Genomic DNA, 22,741 nt, shown 5'->3' with positions numbered 1-22,741 from the left:
AATACTTATAAAGGTACAACACAATCACTATCAGTAATGCAGAAAAGAGCTATAAGAATTATTCATAATACTGGCTATAGAGATCATACAAATCCACTATTTTTACAATCCAAATTCTTAAAATTCACAGACTTGGTTCATTTTCAAACAGTACAAATCGTGTATAAAGCAATAAACAATTTACTTCCAGCAAATATTAAAAATATGTTTTTTAACAGATCAGGGGATTGCAATCTGAGGGGGTAATTTAATTTAAAGCATCAGTGGGCACGAACAACATTAAAAGGTTTCTGTATTTCTGTCTGTGGGGTGAGGATGTGGAACAGATTGGGAGTGGGGCTCAAGCAATGTCCAAGCATGAACCAGTTCAAACAGCGGTACAAAATATGTTTTTTTTCTAGGTATAGGGAGGAGGAAGGGTAATGAGGGTTAGGGTGTTTTTGTTTTTTGCTTCGGCTTGTAAATATATAGTATTTTGTATGTAAGTAGGTATGTGTAGGTGTATATTTATGTTTGTGTATATATATATATATATATATAGATATAGATATAGATATATATTGATATCGGTTTAGGTGTGTAGGAATCTATGTGTATATGTGGCAAAGGGTATTACTGGTTGTGGGGAAGAAGGGGTAGGGAAAAATAAGCTGATGCTTCACCCTACCCCTTTTCAGACATGATGGGTACACAGTAAGAACTTTTTTGTTGTTGTCTTCACTGATCTATCTTGTAATTGTTGTATCAAATGTTCGAAATAAACAGTTCATTCATTCATTCATTCATTTTCTGGAATTATTTCTACATTTCCTGTTTTTAATACTTCATACAACGAATCTTTTCAAAAGTATTTTAAAATAATTAGCGGTTTTATGAAGTGATGCTGTGTTGAGACTTTTGAAACAGTGAATTATTTTCTGGAATGATTTCTTCATTGCCTGTTTTGAACATTTCAAAAAGTGAAACTTTTTCAAAAGTGCTACACAACATTTTTTGGTTTTTACAAAGTAATAGTGTGTTGAGTTTTTTAAAACAGTGGATCATTTTGTAAAGAATTTGGTTAATTTAGTTTCAAGCATTTCAAAAACAACCACTTTATAAAGTAACACTGTTTTGAATGTGCAAAAACATTGAATCATTAACACAAGTAACTGTCATTTATTATTTTCAGCATTTCAAAAAGTGTCATTTTGCAAGTTATAGTTTCAAGCACTTCATAACAATGAATCATGTCAATGAAGTAATATTATTTTGAGAGTGTCAAAACAGTGAATTTTTTTTTAAGCAGCTGTTTTATTAAGTGTTTTGAGCATTTTCAAAGAGGGAATCATTTTCTGAATTCATTCTTCATTTCCTCTTCTGTGCATTTCAACACAGGGAAACTTTCTGTTATAGTTTTGAGCATTTCAAAAACTGAAACATTTTTGAAGCATATCAAAATGATAAATCTGAATTTCATGATAGGCATTTGATAATAGCATTTCTAAAGGTGAATCCTTTGGTGAAGCATTTGATTCATTTACTTTCAAGCTTGCCAAAGCAACAAATTATTGTCTGGTACAACTGTGTCATTTAATGTTTCGAGTGTTTGGAAACACTGAATCTTTGTCTAAAGCAATTTGTTCATCTCGCACTTTGTTAATTTAGATTAGATTTGATTATATTAGATTAGATTAGATATGACTTTACTGATCCCTTGGGAAGACTCAGGGAAATTGAGGTTCCAGTAGCATTGTATAGCACCACACAGGGTAAGAAGCACAGAGTATCAAACGTGAAAGTAAAAAACAATTTGTAACTATAAATATAATTACACAATCTAAATACCATATACACAATATAAATACCAGACATATCATGAATTGTTTTTTATGAAGCGTTTCAAAAAGCCTGGTTTGTGCTGTCAAAATGTGTGGAGCATTTCAGCAGGGTTTTAATCCCAAAATTCAACCCACACTAGATTTATGCCAATGTCATGACAGGTTTGTTTCATTCATTCATAATTTAAATGGTAGTTTCTTGTCTTTAGATTAGATAAGATAGAACTTTCTTAATCCTTTAGGAAGACTCCCTCAGGGAAATTGAGGTACTAGCAGCATTGTATAGCAGCACACAGGGTAAGAAGCACACAGTGTCAAAAGTGAAAGTAAAAAAGAATTACAGTTTGCAAATATAAATACACAAATATAAATATCAATACTGGTTTACCGGCTACTACTGTTCCTCTCATTCCTGACCTCTGTTTTCCTGTTACTCTTCCTCCCCTCCTTTAGCACCACTTTTTTATATATATATTTAACAATACTTTCATTGGTGTTTGTCATGCATGTGTGTTATTTTACAAAATATAGATCTAACGTGTATGACGTCTGTTACAAAGTGAAACTGTCTCCTGTCCTCCTGGGACCTTGGTCCATTTTAAGACCTGTCTGTCACATGTCGTCAAGCAGCACTCAGACGGAGAAATAACCTCCCTCTATACCCACCCTGTGTGACTGTCTTCCACTATTTATGGTGATATTAATATTAATGACCTCTTTTATTGGCCCATAGATCTCTGCAATGGCTTTGTAACCGTTCACCCTATCAGCGGCTGCAGAGCGAGTTATGGATGCTCTGGAACGCTACCCCGGCAGACTATAAGTGCATTTTCACAGCGGTGTTGCAATTAATGTGTCAAATGTAATGTGTTGATCTGCCGAAGTTGCTGTTCGCTGAGATAAAAGCTCTCGTGTTGTCCACCTAAAGCAACATAAGGTTTGTGCTGTTTTCTCCCACGCAGCTGAGATCTGAAACGCTGAGACAAAGACAAAGGAAGGGTCCTGGTGTGTTTTAGGAGCTCTGCACTAATAACTGAAGTCAAGCCTCAAGTCTCCATCGGAATCTAATCAGAGCTGACAGTGTTAAATGTGAGAGGGGTTGTTGTTATAGTAGCATGATTGGATTTGGAGACCTGCAGGAGATGCTCATGCATGAGAACACTCAATCCACTCTCCGCCAGGAAATAAAACACCTCAAACAAAACTGATGAGGGCCGCGCACGCCCTAAGAGATGCCCCACTGTGTGTGCCCACGCGAATCCGCACCTTTCCATTTTTTTAATCTTTATTTTTGCATTTCCACAGTGTGTGAGTGCACGAGGCTCAGCGACTGCTGGATTAAACCCGCTGTGAGTAAGCAGCAGAATCGGAGAGGAGGAAATGCTCAGTGATGCTTTGTAGGACTGAAAGTGCATGAGGCATCTTCTTAGTCTGTTGCATGTGAGTGGGTGTGGCAGCATCAAAACAGGGCGTCAGTCAGCCATATGAAATTAACAAACCCAAAACTTCCAGTCATCTGTCACAGAAAGGAAGCTGATGCCCATTAACTGACAGGGAAAGGCATCGTGTCGCGTCTCGTGTGACAGGACAGAAAAACTTGGCATTAATTCAGATTAATACATCTTGTTAATATAAGATAAAAGAATTCTAATATTCTCACATCCACTTATGTGGAACATAATTTAGTGCGGTGCACATTTATCATCTTCAGTCATGTCAGCTGCCATTACCTCATCATCGTCGGCATCATAGAGGGTGTACTGCTGCTCCAGCAGCTCTCTTTGCCTCCTCTCCTGCTCCAGTGTCTGCTGGATGAGCGTGGCCACCTCACTCTGCTGGCCTGGACGCTCTCGACCAATCACAAACCTGAAACGGCACACACTTGTAATTACAAACCATTACAGGACACAAGGAGTCCAAGCAACTCCACAACTGCTGTACTTGCACTCAGGATTTACCTACAGGAAATACAAGGCATAAGAGCTGGTTATGACATTCCATCCTTTAAGGCCTATAGGCCCCGAGGCCCATTGGTGCTGGCACTTATCCCCAGATTCCATAGCACGAAGGGGTTGAGAATCTACAATTCCCCCTGGAGAGGATGCCAGCCCATCACACACTACTTCCCCAGGCAAGACTGGCAGCCATTTATAGCTGGTTGGACTGGGACAGTGCAGGATTATTGTCACGTCCAAGAATGCAGATAGTTAGCATGACTGAGAATCAAAGCCAGTTCTACATATCCCACTGAGATACCTGCTCTGCTATTATGCTGACAAAGACAAAAATATGTAATATATATAAAATATATAATAGTGCTCAAGTTTTTGCTCAGAAATAATTGGCCCTCGAGATCCATATTCATTTTTTTTTTGTCCAGTAAGTGAGTTATTAAAATAAAGGTATTGACTTTACAACACATATAGGGTGTCAAAACCCAACCCCTCATCCATGTCATGATACCTGGCGTTATGGATCAAGTAGGGGATGTGCTGTTAGGGTGAAGTACAATGAGGACCTTGTGTGCCCCGTGACTGCTACAGTAACCATGAAGGCCCAACAGGAACTCTGAACATAAGACGGCTAACGGAGATTTGGTGAAACAAGAAGTCTTCAACAGCAGATCAGGCAGAAGAGGTAGTGGCTTGCAACCCAATGGCTGTGAAGGCAGATGAACGCTGCAGCACGTCCTCAGACCCAAATAGTCTGGGATTTCCCAGCCATCATTCAAGGATGAGAACCTGTCAAGGACTGAATGTTTGTCGGCATACAATGACATTCCCATGTTAAATAAACCCATGCACAAGTGTCTCTACACTGACCTGGATGTAGATATCTTGTCCAGGAAACGATCAAGAGACGATCTTCCTCGCCACCCAGGGATTGCCACGATGATGTAACATATCCACTTCTACTATGGACAACCTCAGAACAGACAAAACCTCTCGACTACCTGGTGATCATTGAAGACCCCCTAAGGGGTCTCAGACCCCAGGTTGACAAAGGGGGTCAGGGGACCATTGTGTGGATGAAAACTGAGGAATGTCCTCTTTAATGTCTGTTCTGACATCAATACAAACACTGGCTTACTGGTTGTAGTAAGTTTTACTGGAACTTTGTGCTTCACTTGTTGACTGTCTTTTAAGCCATCGGCCTTCTTGCTCATTGAGCTACATATGTGCGTGGTCACATTTCTGTCTCTGCAAATTAGTAAATTCTTTGTTGTGTTTTTATTTTGTTGTTTTGTTTTTATTAGCATGACCAAAGCAGACGGTCACCCCACTTATTCTGGTCTGCTTGGTGTTTTTTCCTATAGTCAAAAAAGGCTTGAGGTCCTGATCACTGCTGCCATTGTGCTTGCTCGGGGGGTGCAATGTTTAAACCTTACCATGTGCAGGAACTTTTGGGGGGGGGACCTAGTTTGGGATTTGACGCAGTATAAATAAACTCAACTGAATTCAACTGAATTACATTCACATGCTTTTTTGTTTTGTTTTTGAAAATGAGGCTCGTAACTTGAAAAAAGATTTCTTTAATGAAATACACAACACAATCTCAAATTGAATTTTATTCAACAAGGCTATAAGGCATTGTATTTCAAATTAGGTTTGAAAAACAAATGCTACGTTTTAATTACAATGTCAAAATGACTATAGTATGTTTACACAGTATATCTGCAAAATATTAGGTAATTAAATGATAGCTTTCGTTAGAACATGAAAATATTTTATTTTCCTTTGAATAAATGTGAGTACTTCAGGCGGAACTGACATAATATGTGGGCACAAGTTTGGAAAACAATATTGCATTTTACATGTCAACATAAACCCTAAAGACACAGGACATGTGTTCCATCCTTCATTTGTTGGCTTAAGAAGACAGTGACAAAATGTGACATAATCATGTACTGTTCAACACACAACTTCAACTTTGCCACTGTTCAAATGGAAATTCATCTCTTATCAATTTACTCTCCAACTTCCTGGCATTTCGACTGACCTGTTCGAGAAATGTCGAACACAGCAGGGTGCTGTGTGTGTGCGTGTGTAAACATGTATGTGTTAGAGCAAGCGAGAGAGACACTGACAGAAAGGACGTCAGGTCAGGCCTAATTCATTTGAAAAGGCGATGGAGAAACGTCCTTACGCTTCAGCAGAGGCGACTTTGATCTACATGTGAAGCAACAAATGAAAGGCAATGATGGAAAAAAAGGGAAGCGAGCCTGGTGAAGCTGGGTACTGATGGATGGCAAAGGAGGTCTGAGCATCAGCTGACCTGGAAACAGCCTTTCTCCTCATGCGTGGGAAGTCTGTGATGGTTCCTCCAATTGCACACAGCGCAGGTTCACTTCCTGCTGTGGAACCCTTCACTGGTGATCTCATTGTGTATAGAACAGAATCCCATTCATATAAGAGGTGTATGAAGATGATCCACATTCATGAGTGAAGTCTGAAAGAAGGGCTGCAGAAATTAACCAATGAAGAAGTGGAACAGGACGTGTGTCCATCCCGTGAGGTAGCGCTGGGCTGACAGGCGTTTGAAGATGTCAGGACAGATTCATGGACAGAACAGACACGGCTGCTCGGATGTGATGGAGATCAACTAGATTCTGGGTCACACAGAGCTTTCTTTCCTTTGTTTTTTACTATATTCTCTAACTTTTAGCACAAACTACTTCAATAGCGCGAACAAAGATCAAAAGGTTAAGCCATCCCTGGTTCTCAAGACCAGGCACCTAAGTTGCTTTACTCTATTCTATTCTACTCTTCTATTCTATTCTTACTTTTTTTTAGATATTTAGCTATACCTTAGTATTCACTAGTAGAGTTCTACCTTGGAATGTTCTACCTTTGGAATGTATTATAGAAAACATACCTTACTGAATTTTCATGCACTGAAAAAAAGAACTGTTGGACCAATTTAAAAAAGTACTTCATCTGGTAAGACTCAAATAAATTAGGATGATCTATATCAACTTAATATTTAAACCAATTTGTTAATTTAATTTAGACAGACTTACTTCATTCATTGTAGATATACATTGAAAAAAAGAGAATTGTTGGACGAACTTTAAAAAGTGCTTCATCTGGTAATACTCAAATGAATTAGGTTGATTCAAATCAAATTAATATTTAAACCAATGTGTAAATTTAATGTAGATAAATTTACTTCATTAATTTTAAATATACAGTGAAAAAAGAGAATTGTTGGACCAACATTAAAAAGTGCTCCAACTGGTAACATTCAAATAAATTAAGTTGATCCAAAGCAAATGAATATTTAAACCAATTTGTAAATTTAATGTAGATAAACTTACTTCATTAATTTTAAATATACAGTGAAAAAAGAGAAATGTTGGACCAACTTTAAAAAGTGCTACAACTGGTAAAACTCAAATAAATTAGACTGATCCAAATCAACTTAATATTTAAACCAATTTGTAAACTTAATTTAGACAAACTTATTTCATTAATTTTAAATATACAGTGAAAAAAGAGAACTGTTGGACCAACTTTAAAAAGTGCTACAACTGGAAACACTCAAATAAATTAGGTTGATCCTAATCAACCTAACAAGCAATATTTATGCCATCTTGTTAATTTGTGGCAACTTGTTAATTTAGACAAATGTACTTCATTCTTTTTAAACACACTGAAAAAGAGAATCGTTGGACCAGCCACAAAAGTGCTTCATGTGGGAACACTCAAATTAATTAGACTTGCCAAAGTTAACTTAACAAGTAATATTTCATCTTAAATTAGCTTCTTAAATTAGACAAACTTACTTCATTCATTTTAAAAGGTGAAAAAAGTGAAAAAAAGAGAACTAGAATACTGCGCTCCTAGAGCCCGAGCCTCTGCTATCACTAGTTCACCAATTCCACAAATTTTTACCTTGGAAAACATTTCCAAGGTCAAATTCCTGCTGGAAGTGGCTTTTCATAAACTAAATTAGATATGACAAAATGTCAGGATTATGTATTTGGTAGTCTGACTTCTGTCTTGACTCTTGTAGATAAGAATTGTGACTCTTGTGCTGCATCCATACCAGAGCAAGAAATTTTAGCTGAGGAAGCTTCTGCGATTAGAAGCGAAACGTCTTCGCGTCAAGCAACCCAGTCCAGTCGAAGATTCAAGCTTCTCTACTATGGAAACCACCTGGACAACTGAGAGCCTTCACAGAAACTTTGGTGATGTATGAGAGTGATTGAGGCACTTTTGATTGAGATCGAATGCAAAATGTAGATCAAATGGGCTTTTTTTCCAGAATCAGAATTGTATTAATTGCCAAGTAAGCTCGCACATGCATTAACAATAAGAAAAGAAAAATAAACACGTCTGTAATAAGTAAAAGAGTCATATATGTAAAACTATATTCACTGTTAAATAAATATAAGGTAATGGAATGGGACTGTGCAAAAACAGGTGATTGGAGTACAGACGTTCAGTACCTTTCAGTGCAGGGATGACCAGTCATCGTAGTAGGGGGCTCCTTCCCCAAGCTGATTTTTTTTTCTGATGTGGTAAAGCTCATAAAATGATCTTTATAGCAAGAAATGCTGTTTAATGATGAGGTTAAGTAGAGCTTAAAAAGTCAAATGTTAAACAGGTGGCTGTAAAAGCGATGAAAGACAATTTAACAAGAAAAAGAAAGAGAACGATGAGTGAGACTGAGAGATACGTCCAGTACATTCATAGAGAACAGTTACAATAATTATCCTGATATTCTATGTGCCTGAATTATAGACTTTGATATTTCATATATCGTGAGTAATGCAGCATAATTCTTGACTTTTATCTTGCAGATTAAACAAAAGCTGATTTCCCTGCTCACATTCATGTGCTGCATTCATACGTTAAATGGAGAAGAACAAATGATGGAAACGGGACATTTTCAAGGCTGCTTCTACAAAGCTCGTCTCTGCTACGTGGGAATTCAGATGGTCAATATTAGTTCAACAAACAGCAACTGTGTGACCAGCAGTTTATTGTGACAGTGGCATCTCTTTATTGAAAAGTCACATTCCATGCCTGTTAAAAGTACACACGTCCTTGGTTTTTGAATGTTTTTATTTATTTATTTTGAAAAGAAAAAAAATAGTAAGTCACTTTGCAAACAAAAAAGTTAAAATGAAGCTCTTAAATTATGAAGCAAAAACAAATCTCTGAAAAATGTATTCTTTAGTGCTTGTGTCTTACCGGACGACTCCTGATGTGTTCCTGAGGACGGAGGCGGCAAAGCTCTGGGTGACGCCCACCAGACTGGTTCCATCGACCTCCACGATCTGGTCATTCACTTTGATCCTGATGCACAAAAAGACAGTGTGTCTATATGCTGGTGCAAGGATCATATCAAGTATTTGAACAACAAAAAATATACACGATTTATAACTGATTAGCCATTAACGTCAACTGGTTCCAAGTTAACAAATCTGAAGATTTATTCTTTTGCAATGTTTCAAATCATCATGAAATTAATTAACATAGATTGTGGGATGTTGGATGAACAAACAACAAAAAAAAAAGAATCTAAAGATACTACCTTCAGGTCAGGTCATCAAATTTATTAAAAATAAAAAACTAAGAAATCATATGGACATAAGTCTTTACACCCTTTGCTCAATACTTTGTTGATGCACCTTTGGCAGCAATTACAGCCTCAAGTCTTCTTGAATATGATGCCACAAGCTTGGTGCACCTATCTTTAGGCAGTTTTGGATGGGGCGCATCGGTGCACAGCCATTTGCAGATCTCTCCAGAGATGTTCAGTCAGATTCAGGTCTGGGCTCTGGCTGGACCACTCAAGGACATTCCCAGAGTTGTCCTGAAGCCACTCCTTTGATATTTTGGCTGTGTGTTTAGGGTCACTGTCCTGCTGAAAGATGAACCGTTGCCCCAGTCTGAGGTCAAGAGCGCTCTGGAGCAGGTTTTCATCCAGGATGTCTCTGTACATTGCTGCATTCATCTTTCTCTCAATCCTGACTAGTCTCCCAGTTCCTGCTGCTGAAAAACATCCCCACAGCATGATGCTGCCACCACCACGCTTCACTGTAGGAAGGTGCCTGGTTTCCTCTAAACATGATGCCTGGCATTCACGCTAAAGAGTTCAAGCTTTGTCTCCTCAGACCAGAGAATTTTGTTTCTCATGGTCTGAGAGTCCTTCAGGTGTTTTTTGGCAAACTCCAGGTGGGCTGCCATGTTCCTTTTACTAAGGAGTAGCTTCTGTCTGACCACTCTACGGTACAAGCCTGATTGGTGGATTGCTGCAGAGATGGTTGTCCTTCTGGAAGGTTCTCCTCTCTCCACAGAGGAATGCTGGAGCTCTGACAGAGTGACCATTGGGTTCTTGGCCACCTCCATGACCAAGACCCTTCTCCCCTAATCACTCAGTTCAGACAGGCGGCCAGCGGAGTCCTGGTGGATCCAAACTTCTTCCATTTATGGACAATGGAGGCCACTGTGTTCATTGGGACCTTCAAAGCACCAGAAATGTTTCTGTACCCTTCCCCAGATTTGTGCCTCCAGACAATCCTGTCTCAGAGGTCTACAGACAATTCTTTTGACTTCATGCTTGGATTGTGCTCTGACATGCACTGTCAACTTTGGGACCTTATATGTAGACAGGTGTGTGCCTTTCCAGATCATGCCCATTCAACTAATTTGACCCCAGTTGGACTCCAATTAAGCTGTAGCTGATCAGTGGAAACAGGATGCACCTGAGCTCAATTTTGAGCTTCACAACAAAGGCTGTGAGTATGTACATGTGATTTCTTAACTTTTTGATTTTTAATAAATTTGCAAAAATCTCCAAAAACTTTTTACACATTGTCATTATGGGGTATTGTGTGCAGAATTTTGAAAATGCTGTTGCCCCCGCGACCCAAACCTGGAAAAGCGGTTGACGCTGAGTGAGTGAGCTGTAACATAAAAAATGTAGAAAAAGTGAAGCACTGTGAATAATTTCTGGATGCACTATATGTCTTGCATCACCTTAGCCTTTCCTAGTCGCTATGATCCTCAGTACTGAGGCACCTGCGTACTGGATCATGCTCAGAGAAACTCACTTCACAATCATAACATTATAGCTGATGTTCTCTCACAATTTCAGATAGAACACCACATCTGCATTTCTTGAAATGACTGTTCATTTGACAGAAAGCCATTTTAGAGATGCCCAAAGATTCTCTGGAGAAACCTAGTACCAAAGATATCAAGTTATTGCCTTTCATCACTGGTTATTGTCCAGTTCTTACAACCATACTATACAGTAAGACAGAACACACCAGGACCCAAAAGACTTGGACCTTCATTCTCCTGGAAACATACAGGCTTTGTCAAACACCTCTGTCCAGCAACCTCATGAGTCTATAAGTTCTTTTGATGTGTGTCCAGATCTTACAGCCGAGGTCCCAGCGACATGGATGTCACTTCCAAGATTAATGAATCTCCGAAGTTAAACCATGTAGATACCCATCTGATGGCTGGATCAGGAATTAGGACAATCACAAACCCAGACATTCTGACACAAGTGCTTCAAACCTTTCTGCACTTACAAAGGCACACAAGTCTTTGGACTCCATGACCTGACTCAACACCTAGTCCGTGCGAGTACTGAACAGCATAGGAACCAGACACCATCTGTGATGAACACCAGAGTTTCTGCCCCCACTCCAGACAGCACTCACAGTGTCTGTGTATAGGCTGGCCATGATGATAACCAGGTTATTGGAGATCCCACAAATCCTCAGGATGTCCCAAGATCTAAACTGAAAGTGACCAATAAAGACTCGGCTCAGTGGTGATGCACAATGTGCTGTTTGATTATGGCTGTGTAGGCTACCAAAACAAATGTCAAAATGACATGATTATAATGTGGAGAAACTACTGAAGGAGGTGCGAGAGATAAACTGGTACGTCATGCATATTAGTCACATTATTCTCAAAAACAGTGATCTTGGAGTCGTAAATTTCAATTACAGCTGCTCCAGATTTGCTTAGCCAACAGACAGAAGAGATGATGCTCAAAACTAATGAGGGGGCTGATGAGGACATGGCGGCCGGCAAAGTTTTTGCCGTGAGCCACAACAGAGCCCACAGTTGTGCTCTGCTGTGGACAGCTTATGAGGTCATCTCGGGAGCTCATGACCTGAAACCAACCAAGCTACTGATTATCCACGATTCATGACAGGAAAAGAACAGCAAGAATCTAGAAGGCACTCAGAGACCATATACCTCCACCAAGGACACATATTACCCCAGATTACCCCAATTTCACTTGCATTTTAACATCAACCACCAAACCTTGTTTTCTAGGAATTCTTCTACATGCTGATAAAATTTCATCAAGATCCAGTCATAATGTTTTGAGTTCAGTATTGCCAACCATTTGTTTGGGACTCAGATCCAGAATATGTTCCAGTGTTGTTGACCGAACGGTCCCCTCTAAAAATTGATCCGCCCTGCCTTCACTGTGCATGCGCCATTTTGGAGCGTCAGCAGTGATTCACCAATTATCGCCTTGTTTCTGCTTAAAGCTGACTTTAGAATGATGTAAGAGGTTTTACTTTGTCATCTGATGGTTAATAATCACATTACTCCCTTTGATCGCTTTGGGTGTAGAGAGTCAGACTCAGACAGTCAGACTCAGACATGCTGATGTTGCGCTCTGATTGCCCCCCCCCCCCCCATCTTTTATCATAATACTGAATTTATGTGGAAATGATTATTGAACAAAAGCTTCAGACATGTATCTGTCAGTGAGACAGATGATGACTGGAGTGCAGGTTTATGCAGAAACAAGGCGATAACCGTGAATTCCTGCTGATGCTCCAAAATGAGGGGCAAGTGGGGCTGATTTTTTGGGGGGAGCTGTTCAGTCAGCGACACCAGATTAGCTTTCCTAGGACATTATTCATCTGTTCACAAAATGTTATCAACGTTTCTTATTAATCCATTTTTCAATTAAATGTTCCTGAATGCTTAAAAGATTTTCTGGATCCAAACTATGTTGCGAGGCAAATTCAAAATAAAATCCCTAATTTTTTAGGACATTATCCATGTGCTTCCCAAATTTCATCAGCGTCCTCTCACAACGTTTTGAGTTTAAATGTTGCTATGTGCCAAACATTCTTCTGGATCTCAGCTCCGGAATATATTACAGAACTGGGATCCTGCCAAGTTATAAGACACAAACAAACACTGATGAAAACATTCTCTCTTAATGGTACACTCTGGAAAATCTACATAAAATCTCAACAAACAGGGATTCTGTTTTTTTTTTTCTTTGATACTGTACATATAAAAAAATGTCCATTCTTGAAAGATGCAAGCTATTCCTCATGTTATATTTACAAACTTCGTTTTCATAGCACCGATGTCTCTTGCAATTTTAGGAAATCTTTAATCCATAAAGTTATCCACACTAGTCCATATGTCAAATATCCATACTGTAAATGTTGTGTTAATCCATTCAAGGAGAGCAAACAGGCAGAGAAGGACACCAAGGATGGTGAGGTATCATTTTATGGGAATTAAATAAATGGAGTCCTATGTACAGCTGCAATTCTTATAATTTTGTTTGATCCCAAAACTCAGTTTGCTTGATCTGCATGTTTAAACTACAAGCCCATGTCTTCTTTCTTTTTAAAAAACATGATTAACCCTCAAGTGACCAAGCTATTTTAGTGACTAATATGGTAGGATAATTATAGCATCAAATATAGAAGAACCAGTGACTAGCAAATATGCCAGTACTTTAACACAAATCGCAATGAACCCATCACTGGGATTTGTGAACCAAACCCATTAGTGACAATCATGAACTATTTTCATCCTCACTGTGGGCATCAAAAATCAGTCTCAATGCTTGTGCAGCTGTAAATCTTGCTATTCTAGGTCTGTTGGCCATGCGTCCCTGCAAAACAGTAAAATATAATAAGAGTTGGCAAATTACACCATCTGAAGCTATAATGTCGAAATCTCATAGATCTTCTTGGGGGGTCATAGGTGACTCTGCACAAGTTTGGATTATACTTGCCACACGGATCGCCAATACTTGCAAAATTCTATGAACAAATAAAGGCCAAATTCATAGTAGGAAACTTTTTTCGATTAAAATTCAAAAATGGTGCACAAAAAAATATATGCCCGGGGTCATAAATGACCCCAATACTTGAGGGTTAAAATTGGAGATATTTAAAATATGAATGTCAGCCACTTTCACAGACATCAAAGAGACTTTGATTGTATTAAAGAGGTCAAATTCAAAAGGATGAATTACACTATGTAACAAATTTTTATTTTTGTTTTGTTCCTGGGTACACAGTGTGTTTTCCTAACCTGTTATGCCTTAAATAAATAGAAAATAGCTGTTATTCCACAGAAACTTTGCTTGTGTGATCAGGACAATGATATTTTGAAATTTGTCTGTTTTCAAGAATATTCTCGATTTGCCTTCACTACTACTGAGTAGTCTTCTAGAATATTCTTTAACCACTAGAACGGTTCAGAATTTTCTAGAAGTTTCCAGAATTATCTAGAAATTTCAAGAAACTTTTAGAACTTTCTAGAACGTTAAAAAAAATAAAATCAAAGTTTGTGCTGAATGTAGTCATTTTTCCATAGACTTTAGACATAAGCAGTTGAAATATAACACTGAGAAGCCAGGAACAAACTTGTGTTACATAGTGTTATGTATTTGTTGCAAAAGCAATAATATGATTATGACAATATTCTCTAAAGGCTGCATCATTTAGATTCTCTACAAAATGTTTTCTACAGGATGAGCACAACTACTTACAGCAGGTTCTGTGCAACTCATTCAATAATATTTGACAAATCTCGCTGTACCAGTGATAGCTTTCAAGTATCAAACTCATAATTTGATATGAATGGTGAATGAAATGTCCAGCAGGTGTCACTGTTCACCAGGTGGCAGTACATCACGATGTGTACTCCAGAACAATGTTCAAAACACAAGCACGTCAAAGAATTTGAAATTAACTCAGAATATCACCTGACATGGCAGGAAACAGTAACAAGTTGACAAGACAGAGCAGAGTTTATAGTTAGCAACTGCTGATTTGCAGTACCAATAAAAAGGTTCTGGCACAAGCCCCAGCCACACAGTATTCTTTAATTCCGGTTTTACTTTCCCGTTCTGTGGTGTATTTTGGCCTGTACTGTGATGTCTGGCTTCCTTTTAATGTGGACTCCATATCAATGTATGGATCACAGAATTTAAAGGTTTCAAAATGATGAAGAGTTTTGGCAGAATCCCCAGCCACACGTTCTATCATTTCATTCATTTTGGTTTTGCTTTCCCGTTCTGTTGTACATTTCATCTCAAATTTTCCAAGATGCTGCGTATCATATTGCTGTTGGCTACTACTAAATTAACGGTGCTTATTTGTTGATGCTAACGTGAGGGGCGGAGCAGATACATCTATGGAATATTTCATAGACAAAACAAAGTTGCTTTTGGGACTGATGCTGTGCCTCAGTGTCCAATACGGACTAATCAGTTCATTGTCATTTTTTTAAAGGATGTATCTGTTAAGGATTTTATATATATATATATGTTATCACTGTTAAACATTTGTACCTTTGTCTTCTTTCTTATGAAAACGTTATTGTGCTGTTATGCACCTGTCTTAAAAGTAACCCTGAGAATGTATTTGTTATTCAACTTTGTTTTAGCATGCTGGGGTCAGTCTGAACTGGGAGTAAAAGAACTGGATGGTTGTTTTGACCGTTGTGAAATTATGGCCTTGTGATATGTGATGCTTAGTGTGAAGAACAGGACACTCCAGGCAGATGCAGAACAGATGATAAGTGCAACAGACGAACGAGATGTGCTGACCTCCATTGATAAGATTAAAGAAACTGTTTTTCCACGCAGATGCACTTATTGACGCATGTGTTTGTTTTACTTGAAGAAACTTGTCATGCACTGTTCTTCCCCCCCCCCCCTTAGGACAAGTTTCACAATGTGGGTAGGGCTTTCTCATAATAAAAAGAGTGAGCAGGCGCAGCAGTCCTTAGTGCTTTCAGTGGTACTACGTGTACGGACTGTTTGCACTCCTCGCGAGATAAATTTGACTTTCTGTCTCACTGGTGTTTTTTGACTCTGTTTGTCTTGTTAAAAGTTTTAAGAATGTTTGGAGGAGAAAATACCCAACATTGACTGGGGGCTCAGTCCGGGAGCTCAACAATACCGGAGGTGTCCGGCGGGGGTCGCCAAGTCCAGACGTAAATCCTTGGCCAAGGTCCGATCGATTGATCGTGTCTGCAATTGTCGACCGCCGTTGGCATCGTCTGGTTAACGAGATTTTCCCGAAGAAGACAGACAGGAAGTCGAGTCAGTGAGTAAAATTTCTTTGTAACAGTACTGAGTGAGTGGTGATCAGATCACATAAACAGTTAAATTCCGCAAGCGATGATACAGAATCGTCTGTTAATGAAACACAGTTAAACTCTGTAAGGAGGTTGGACTCCTCTACGATGGCGAGGAACGCACGTAGTTAAATTCCGAAGGAGGGTGCGGACTCCTCTGTTTATATACGCGTACCGGTAGGGAATAAAAGTGTGATCACATAAACAGTTAAACTCCGTAAGCGATGGCGTGGAATCGTCTGTTAATGTAAAGCAGTTAAACTCCGCGAGGAGGGCGGACTCCTCTACGGTTGCGAGGAGCGCACGTAGTTAAATTCCGGAAGGAGGGTACGGACTCCTCTGTTTTAAATACGAAGTAATACCGGTTTTGGGAATAAAAGTGTGAAAGTGTAATACTTTGGACAACGTTAGTGACAACCGTGTGTGGAAGCAGAGGCAAGTGATTCCGCTTCCTACGGGGAGGTGAAAGGAATCAACCACACGACGGCAAATTAATTGTCACATCCAAAGAAAGTGAAAACTTCAGATTTAGAACACCCTAGGTGTGCCCCCGTCTGAAGTCCAAATTATAACAAAGAATAATAATAAAAATGGGGGGAAAGACGTCTAAAAATAAGGGAAATTTATCAACTGACGACTGGAAATTTATGGAAGCAAAAAATCCAAGAGCAACTAAGAAATTGGAGACCTGGATTAATAAACATGACTTTGACGGACGACTGAACCTGACTAGTATTCAGAAGTTGAAGGAAAAGTTAGAAAAAGAACATAAAGGTGATGAGAAAAGAAAAAAAAAAAACAGCAAGTAGGGGGTGATTTAGTGGCGTTTTGGGAGGAGGAAGCAGAGAAAAGGAGACTAGAAAAAATGAGGAAAGAGAAAGGAGTAGGGAAAGCAGAGAAAAATGTAATAGTACAACAAGAACCACAAGAACCTCAGAAACAGGCGGCAGGACCGTCTGGAAAATCATTATATCCTCAGGTAGAGGACGAACCACAGCATTATGACTTAGCAGTAGGACCAAAAATAAATTATACTGAAATTACCAGGACAGCTCAGAAAGAAGGAGAGCCATGGACAGAGTTTAGATGCAGATTTGAGAGTGTATTTAAGGTCCACAGTGGCATATTGCCAGGAACACCAGTGTATGAAAAACAAATTGAAAAACATTTCACCTGTGAAGCTGACAATGACAGATTTGATTCATGATGGGCAACTCAACAGCTGTCATAACAGTGACAGGTGCCACTGAAGATGTTTTAAAATTGAGATTCACAGGTATGCCATTACATGTGTCACTTTGTAAACCATATTTGACAGAATGGTAAGATTTGGGACTGATAGTCATGACAGCTTTGTCAGCCACTGATTGGAGCAGAGTTGGACCACGAACGGAGTTCAGCCCATCAACTAAATTGTATAAAGTGCCAGTTAATGCCTCATTAGTGCTGACAGCCGGAACACATATTGATGTGTCCACTTCACAATCCTGAGTGTTTCAGTTGAGTCCTGAAGAAGATGATCTTCTTTCTTCAGTACCATCAGGATTGTGGACAACAGGTCCTTCAGACGTAGGACTGATTAAAAATGCACAACCTGTAGTTATAAGACCAAAAACAGAATACAGACCATGTGTAAGACAATATCCATTGAAACCTGATGCAATTGAAGGAATTAGGCCAGTAATAGAGGATTTGTTAACAGCAGGAGTAATAGTGCCATGCCCAGATTCATCATGTAACACACCCATATTTCCTGTAAAAAAGGCTCCGCCCTCAGTGGGGTGGAGAATGATTCAAGATCTGCAGGCAGTAAATACTGCTGTAATTAAAAGAGCACCATGTGTTCCAGATTCACACACCTTGTTAAATTCGCTGAGACCAAATTCTAATAGTTTCTCAGTAATTGACATAAGTAATGCATTTTTTCTCTGTGCCAGTACACCCAGATAGTCAATTCTGGTTTGCTTTTACCTTTAAAGGACAACGATATACATTTACCAGATTACCGCAGGGTTACGCAGAGAGTCCAACTATTTATTCTCAAGTCATGTCAGCATGTTTAGCCAATTTCGTTCCACCGGCAGATAGCCAACTATTAGTGTATGTTGATGACATTCTGATTGCCTCTGACACACGAGAAAACTGCATAACTGACACAGTAGCATTATTATGTTTCTTATTTAATAATGGCCACAAAGTGAGTAAAAACAAAGTTCAGTTGTGTAGGGATAAAGTAAAATATTTAGGACATGAATTATCAGCCACAGGGCGTACTATCCTGTCTCACAGGAAGGAAGCGATTTTATATGCTCCGAAACCACAAACTAAAAGACAGATGATGTCATTTCTTGGACTGACTAATTACTGCAGGGCATGGATTCCCTGCTATGCAGAATTGACTAGTCCACTTTCTGATTTGATGTACAAAGATGATATTTCAATGTCAACCGTGTTGGAATGGAACAAAGAAGCTGAGGAAGCTTTTGTAAAAATAAAACAAACGTTAGTGTCATCTACAGTTTTAACACTACCAGATTATAGTAAACCATTTACTCAAACGGTGGATTGTAAAAATAATTTCATGACAAGTGTCTTAGTACAGTCACATGGTACAAAATTACGACCAGTGGCTTACTATTCTTCCAAATTGGATACAGTAGCAAGTGCATTGCCTCACTGCGTGCGAGCTGTAATTGCAGCCTCTATGGCTGTTCAAAGTAGCAGTAATATTGTTCTATTCCATCAGCTGACATTGAAAGTTCCACATGCAGTTTCTGCACTCCTGTTGCAGACAAACATGAGCTTTTGTCCCCCAGCAAGACATCTTTCGTGCATGTCCTTGCTATTATCACAACCACACCTTACGGTAGAGCGCTGTACAACATTGAATCCATCCACATTGATACCTTTACCTGAGGATGGCGAGCCGCACAATTGTCTTGATGTAGCAACAGCCTGTATGAAAGCACGCCCAGACCTCCAGGACACACCCATCCCAAACAGTACAATTGTGTATGTGGATGGTTCGTCCAATAAAAATGATTATGGACAAACACAATCTGGATATGCTGTTGTCACAAATTCAGAAGTATTGGATTCTGCTTCATTACCATCGTTATTTTCAGCACAAGCAGCTGAATTGGTTGCTTTAACTGCAGCTTGCTATCTGTTTAAAGGTACGGCTGTAACAATTTATACAGACAGCCAGTACGCTTTCAGCACAGTGCATGTGTTTGCAAAACTGTGGGAAGAGCGTGGAATGGTGACATCATCTGGAAAGCCAGTGACTCATGCCACACTCCTAACTGCACTACTGAAAGCTGTGAAATTGCCTAAACAAATTGCTATATGCAAATGTGCGGCTCACACCAAAGGCTCTGATATAGTTTCACAAGGAAATGATTTTGCTGACAGAGCTGCGAAGGCGGCAGCAGCAGCAGCTTCTTCTATTTTTGTTGTACAGGAAACCCCTCCGGATTTGCATTTAGGTCATACACTGCTTGCTGACATGCAACAGCAGGCAACTGAAAAAGAAAAACAAATGTGGTTAAATAAAGGAGCTACATATGCAAATGATTTGTACTTATGACCACAAAAGAAACCCATATTGCCAAAAAATATGTTTAAATGGGCAGCTATCATGAGCCATGGCGTGACGCATGTCTCATCAGGGGGTATGATATCGCAATTACAATCTATTTTTTGTCTTTATGGGTTCGATGCATATGCAAAACAGCATTGTAGAGCATGCATGACATGTGCAAAACACAACTCACAAGGCAATTTGAGACCCCAAAGAGGCAAATTTCCAACACCACAATATCCCTTTCAAGTATATGGATTATATACAGCTGAGTAAACATGAAGGAAAAGAATTTTGTTTAGTCATAATTGATGCGTTCTCAAAATGGGTAGAATTGTTCCCCACAAAACATGCAGATGCACTTACAGTGGCTAAAGCATTGTGCAAAGACATCATTCCACGATTTGGAATACCAGAAACAGTCTATTCAGATAATGGAGCGCATTTTGTTAATACAATAGTGCAATACGTAGGAGAAGCGCTACAGATTAATCTCAAAAATCATTGTGCTTATCATCCACACAGTGCAGGATTAGTGGAAAGGACAAAGGGCACAATAAAAATAAGATTAAGGAAATGTATAGAAGAGACAAAACAAACCTGGATTGAATGTTTGGACCTAGTAAAATTGTATATGAGAATAACACCAACACCATCAGGGTTAACACCATTTGAGATACTTTATGGACGACCATATCGTCTACCAATTTTGACATGGATACTAAAACAGCAGATGAGGAACAAACATTAGCAAATTTTATGAAAAAGACATTAACACAGAAAGAGATAACTTAAACACATTTACTGCCGAATAATTTTGATCTTCCACAGGACGGCCTTCCAGTAGTCTAGCCAGGAGACTGGGTGTTCATCAGAGTGATTAAGAGGAAGAACTGGTCCAGTCCTCGTTGGGAAGGTCCATACCAAGTGCTGTTAACAACACCAACTGCAGTAAAGATAGCGGAGAGATCAACGTGGATACATCACTGTAAGATACAGCGTGTGTTGGCTGCCTCCACAGTGTAAGGGGAAGTCTGGCTACAAAGGGAGTCTATTTAATTAGCAATAGATTGTCTCAATGCCAGTGAAGCAGGGAGATCCTTGCACTATTAGGTGAGGTGGTTAACAACACTGTATCCTAGCAATCATGACTGAACTACAGCAGACCCCGGAGCGGCGTGCTCAGCGCCGCCGCTGCCGGACTGTTGGTAGGGCAGCCGGTTGCGTTGTGATCTTAGTGTGTTTCGTGCTCCTCGGATTCCTGGCCTGGTGGTTGACCCAAGAATTGCAGCTCACTGTGGACCGAGCCAGAGAACAATGCAAGCAACGTTAGAAGAGGTTTATTCATAATGTGAATGAGACAGATGGACACCCTCATATATACCATACTAATTTGTGGTACAGAGATGTTCATTTATTGGCTATGGAATTACGTTACTAATTGTTATGTTTGTTCGCAAATACCTATATCCTCAACACACCCAGCTCTGACGGCTAAACCGTACCCTGCTAGGGTGACAGAATGTCTTATCATACGGATGCATAATCAAACTGTATTTCGGGGGCAGTTCTAACACCACTTGCCTCAGTGCAACCACTTATATGATAGGGATTTCAACAGAGGACGTACAAGCGTGCCCAAGTGCTGCTCCATTGACTAGACTGAAGGGAAACGCAAAAATATCATCACGTTAAATTGTCATCACAACGACCATTCCCAATTTGCTTTTACGGGACAGGGAATAAAACTGTAGGTAAAATTAAGAAACGTCTGTGTACCCAAACGTATGTTTTATCAAATAATTTAAGCCTAACCAAAACATAATATGTGGATGGTACTTATCTTCATCACATTGGACGGGGATGTAATTATACAGGCTCCTGTCCATGGAGAACGGATGAATCATGTGCTTATGTTAGTAAGTTTTTGCTACCACCTGTAAATGGTACTCCGGTGTATGATGACATCTATTGGCTTTGTGGTTCCAGACTGTACATGAGTCTCCCACCAAATTGGGGTGGTGTGTGTGCACCTACCCAGGTGACTGACCATACATATGTGGTAGTGCCAAGGACCTCCACAGAGAAGAATGGCAGCACCAGACGGAGGAGATTGATATACCCAGATGTGTTACCACATGATCACATGTGGGGCTCGGATGTACCAAAGGACCAAAAATTGTGGTCTGTAGGAGATAAAATAGCACATTCATTGTTCCCCTGGATAGGAGTGGGAAAAAAATTCATTAATGATTGAAACACTGAATTATCGATTGGGTCTGTTCATGAATGTAACTGAAAAAATAGTAGCAGCTCAAAACACTGAAATAGATGCTTTACGTACCATGATGAACCTCTTAGTGAAAATCTCAAGAAAGAAGTGCTAAGCTAGGTGATAACTACTACTATATGTTTAACAGGCGATAAACAGGTGGGAAATGTTAAGGATTTTATATATATATATATGTTATCACTGTTAAACATTTGTACCTTTGTCTTCTTTCTTATGAAAACGTTATTGTACTGTTATGCACCTGTCTTAAAAGTAACCCTGAGAATGTATTTGTTATTCAACTTTGTTTTAGCATGCTGGGGTCAGTCTGAACTGGGAGTAAAAGAACTGGAGGTTGTTTTGACCGTTGTGAAATTATGGCCTTGTGATATGTGATGCTTAGTGTGAAGAACAGGACACTCCAGGCAGATGCAGAACAGATGATAAGTGCAACAGACGGACGAGATGTGCTGACCTCCATTGATAAGATTAAAGAAACTGTTTTTCCATGCAGATGCACTTATTGACGCATGTGTTTGTTTTACTTGAAGAAACTTGTCATGCGCTGTTCTTCCCCCCCCCCCCTTAGGACAAGTTTCACAATGTGGGTAGGGCTTTCTCATAATAAAAAGAGTGAGCAGGCGCAGCAGTCCTTAGTGCTTTCAGTGGTACT

General features: G+C 39.4%; 1 protein-coding gene across 2 annotated transcripts in view; it reads right to left on the bottom strand.

Moving 5' to 3' along the window:
• The window catches only part of ppp1r9a (protein phosphatase 1, regulatory subunit 9A), a 139,200-nt gene that overhangs the window by 45,946 nt on the left and 70,513 nt on the right, over window positions 1-22,741 (bottom strand). For both annotated transcript variants that reach the window (XM_034160178.1, XM_034160179.1), the window contains exons 5-6: window positions 9,020-9,124; window positions 3,551-3,686 (exon numbers count right to left, since the gene is read on the bottom strand). In XM_034160178.1, coding sequence (XP_034016069.1) covers window positions 3,551-3,686; window positions 9,020-9,124 — 241 coding nt within the window. The remainder of the gene's footprint in view (window positions 1-3,550; window positions 3,687-9,019; window positions 9,125-22,741) is intronic.

The sequence above is a fragment of the Thalassophryne amazonica genome, chromosome 20, assembly GCF_902500255.1.
Source record: "Thalassophryne amazonica chromosome 20, fThaAma1.1, whole genome shotgun sequence".
In the NCBI taxonomy this organism is placed as follows: Eukaryota; Metazoa; Chordata; class Actinopteri; order Batrachoidiformes; family Batrachoididae; genus Thalassophryne; species Thalassophryne amazonica.
This window is presented reverse-complemented; position numbering and strand designations above follow the sequence as displayed.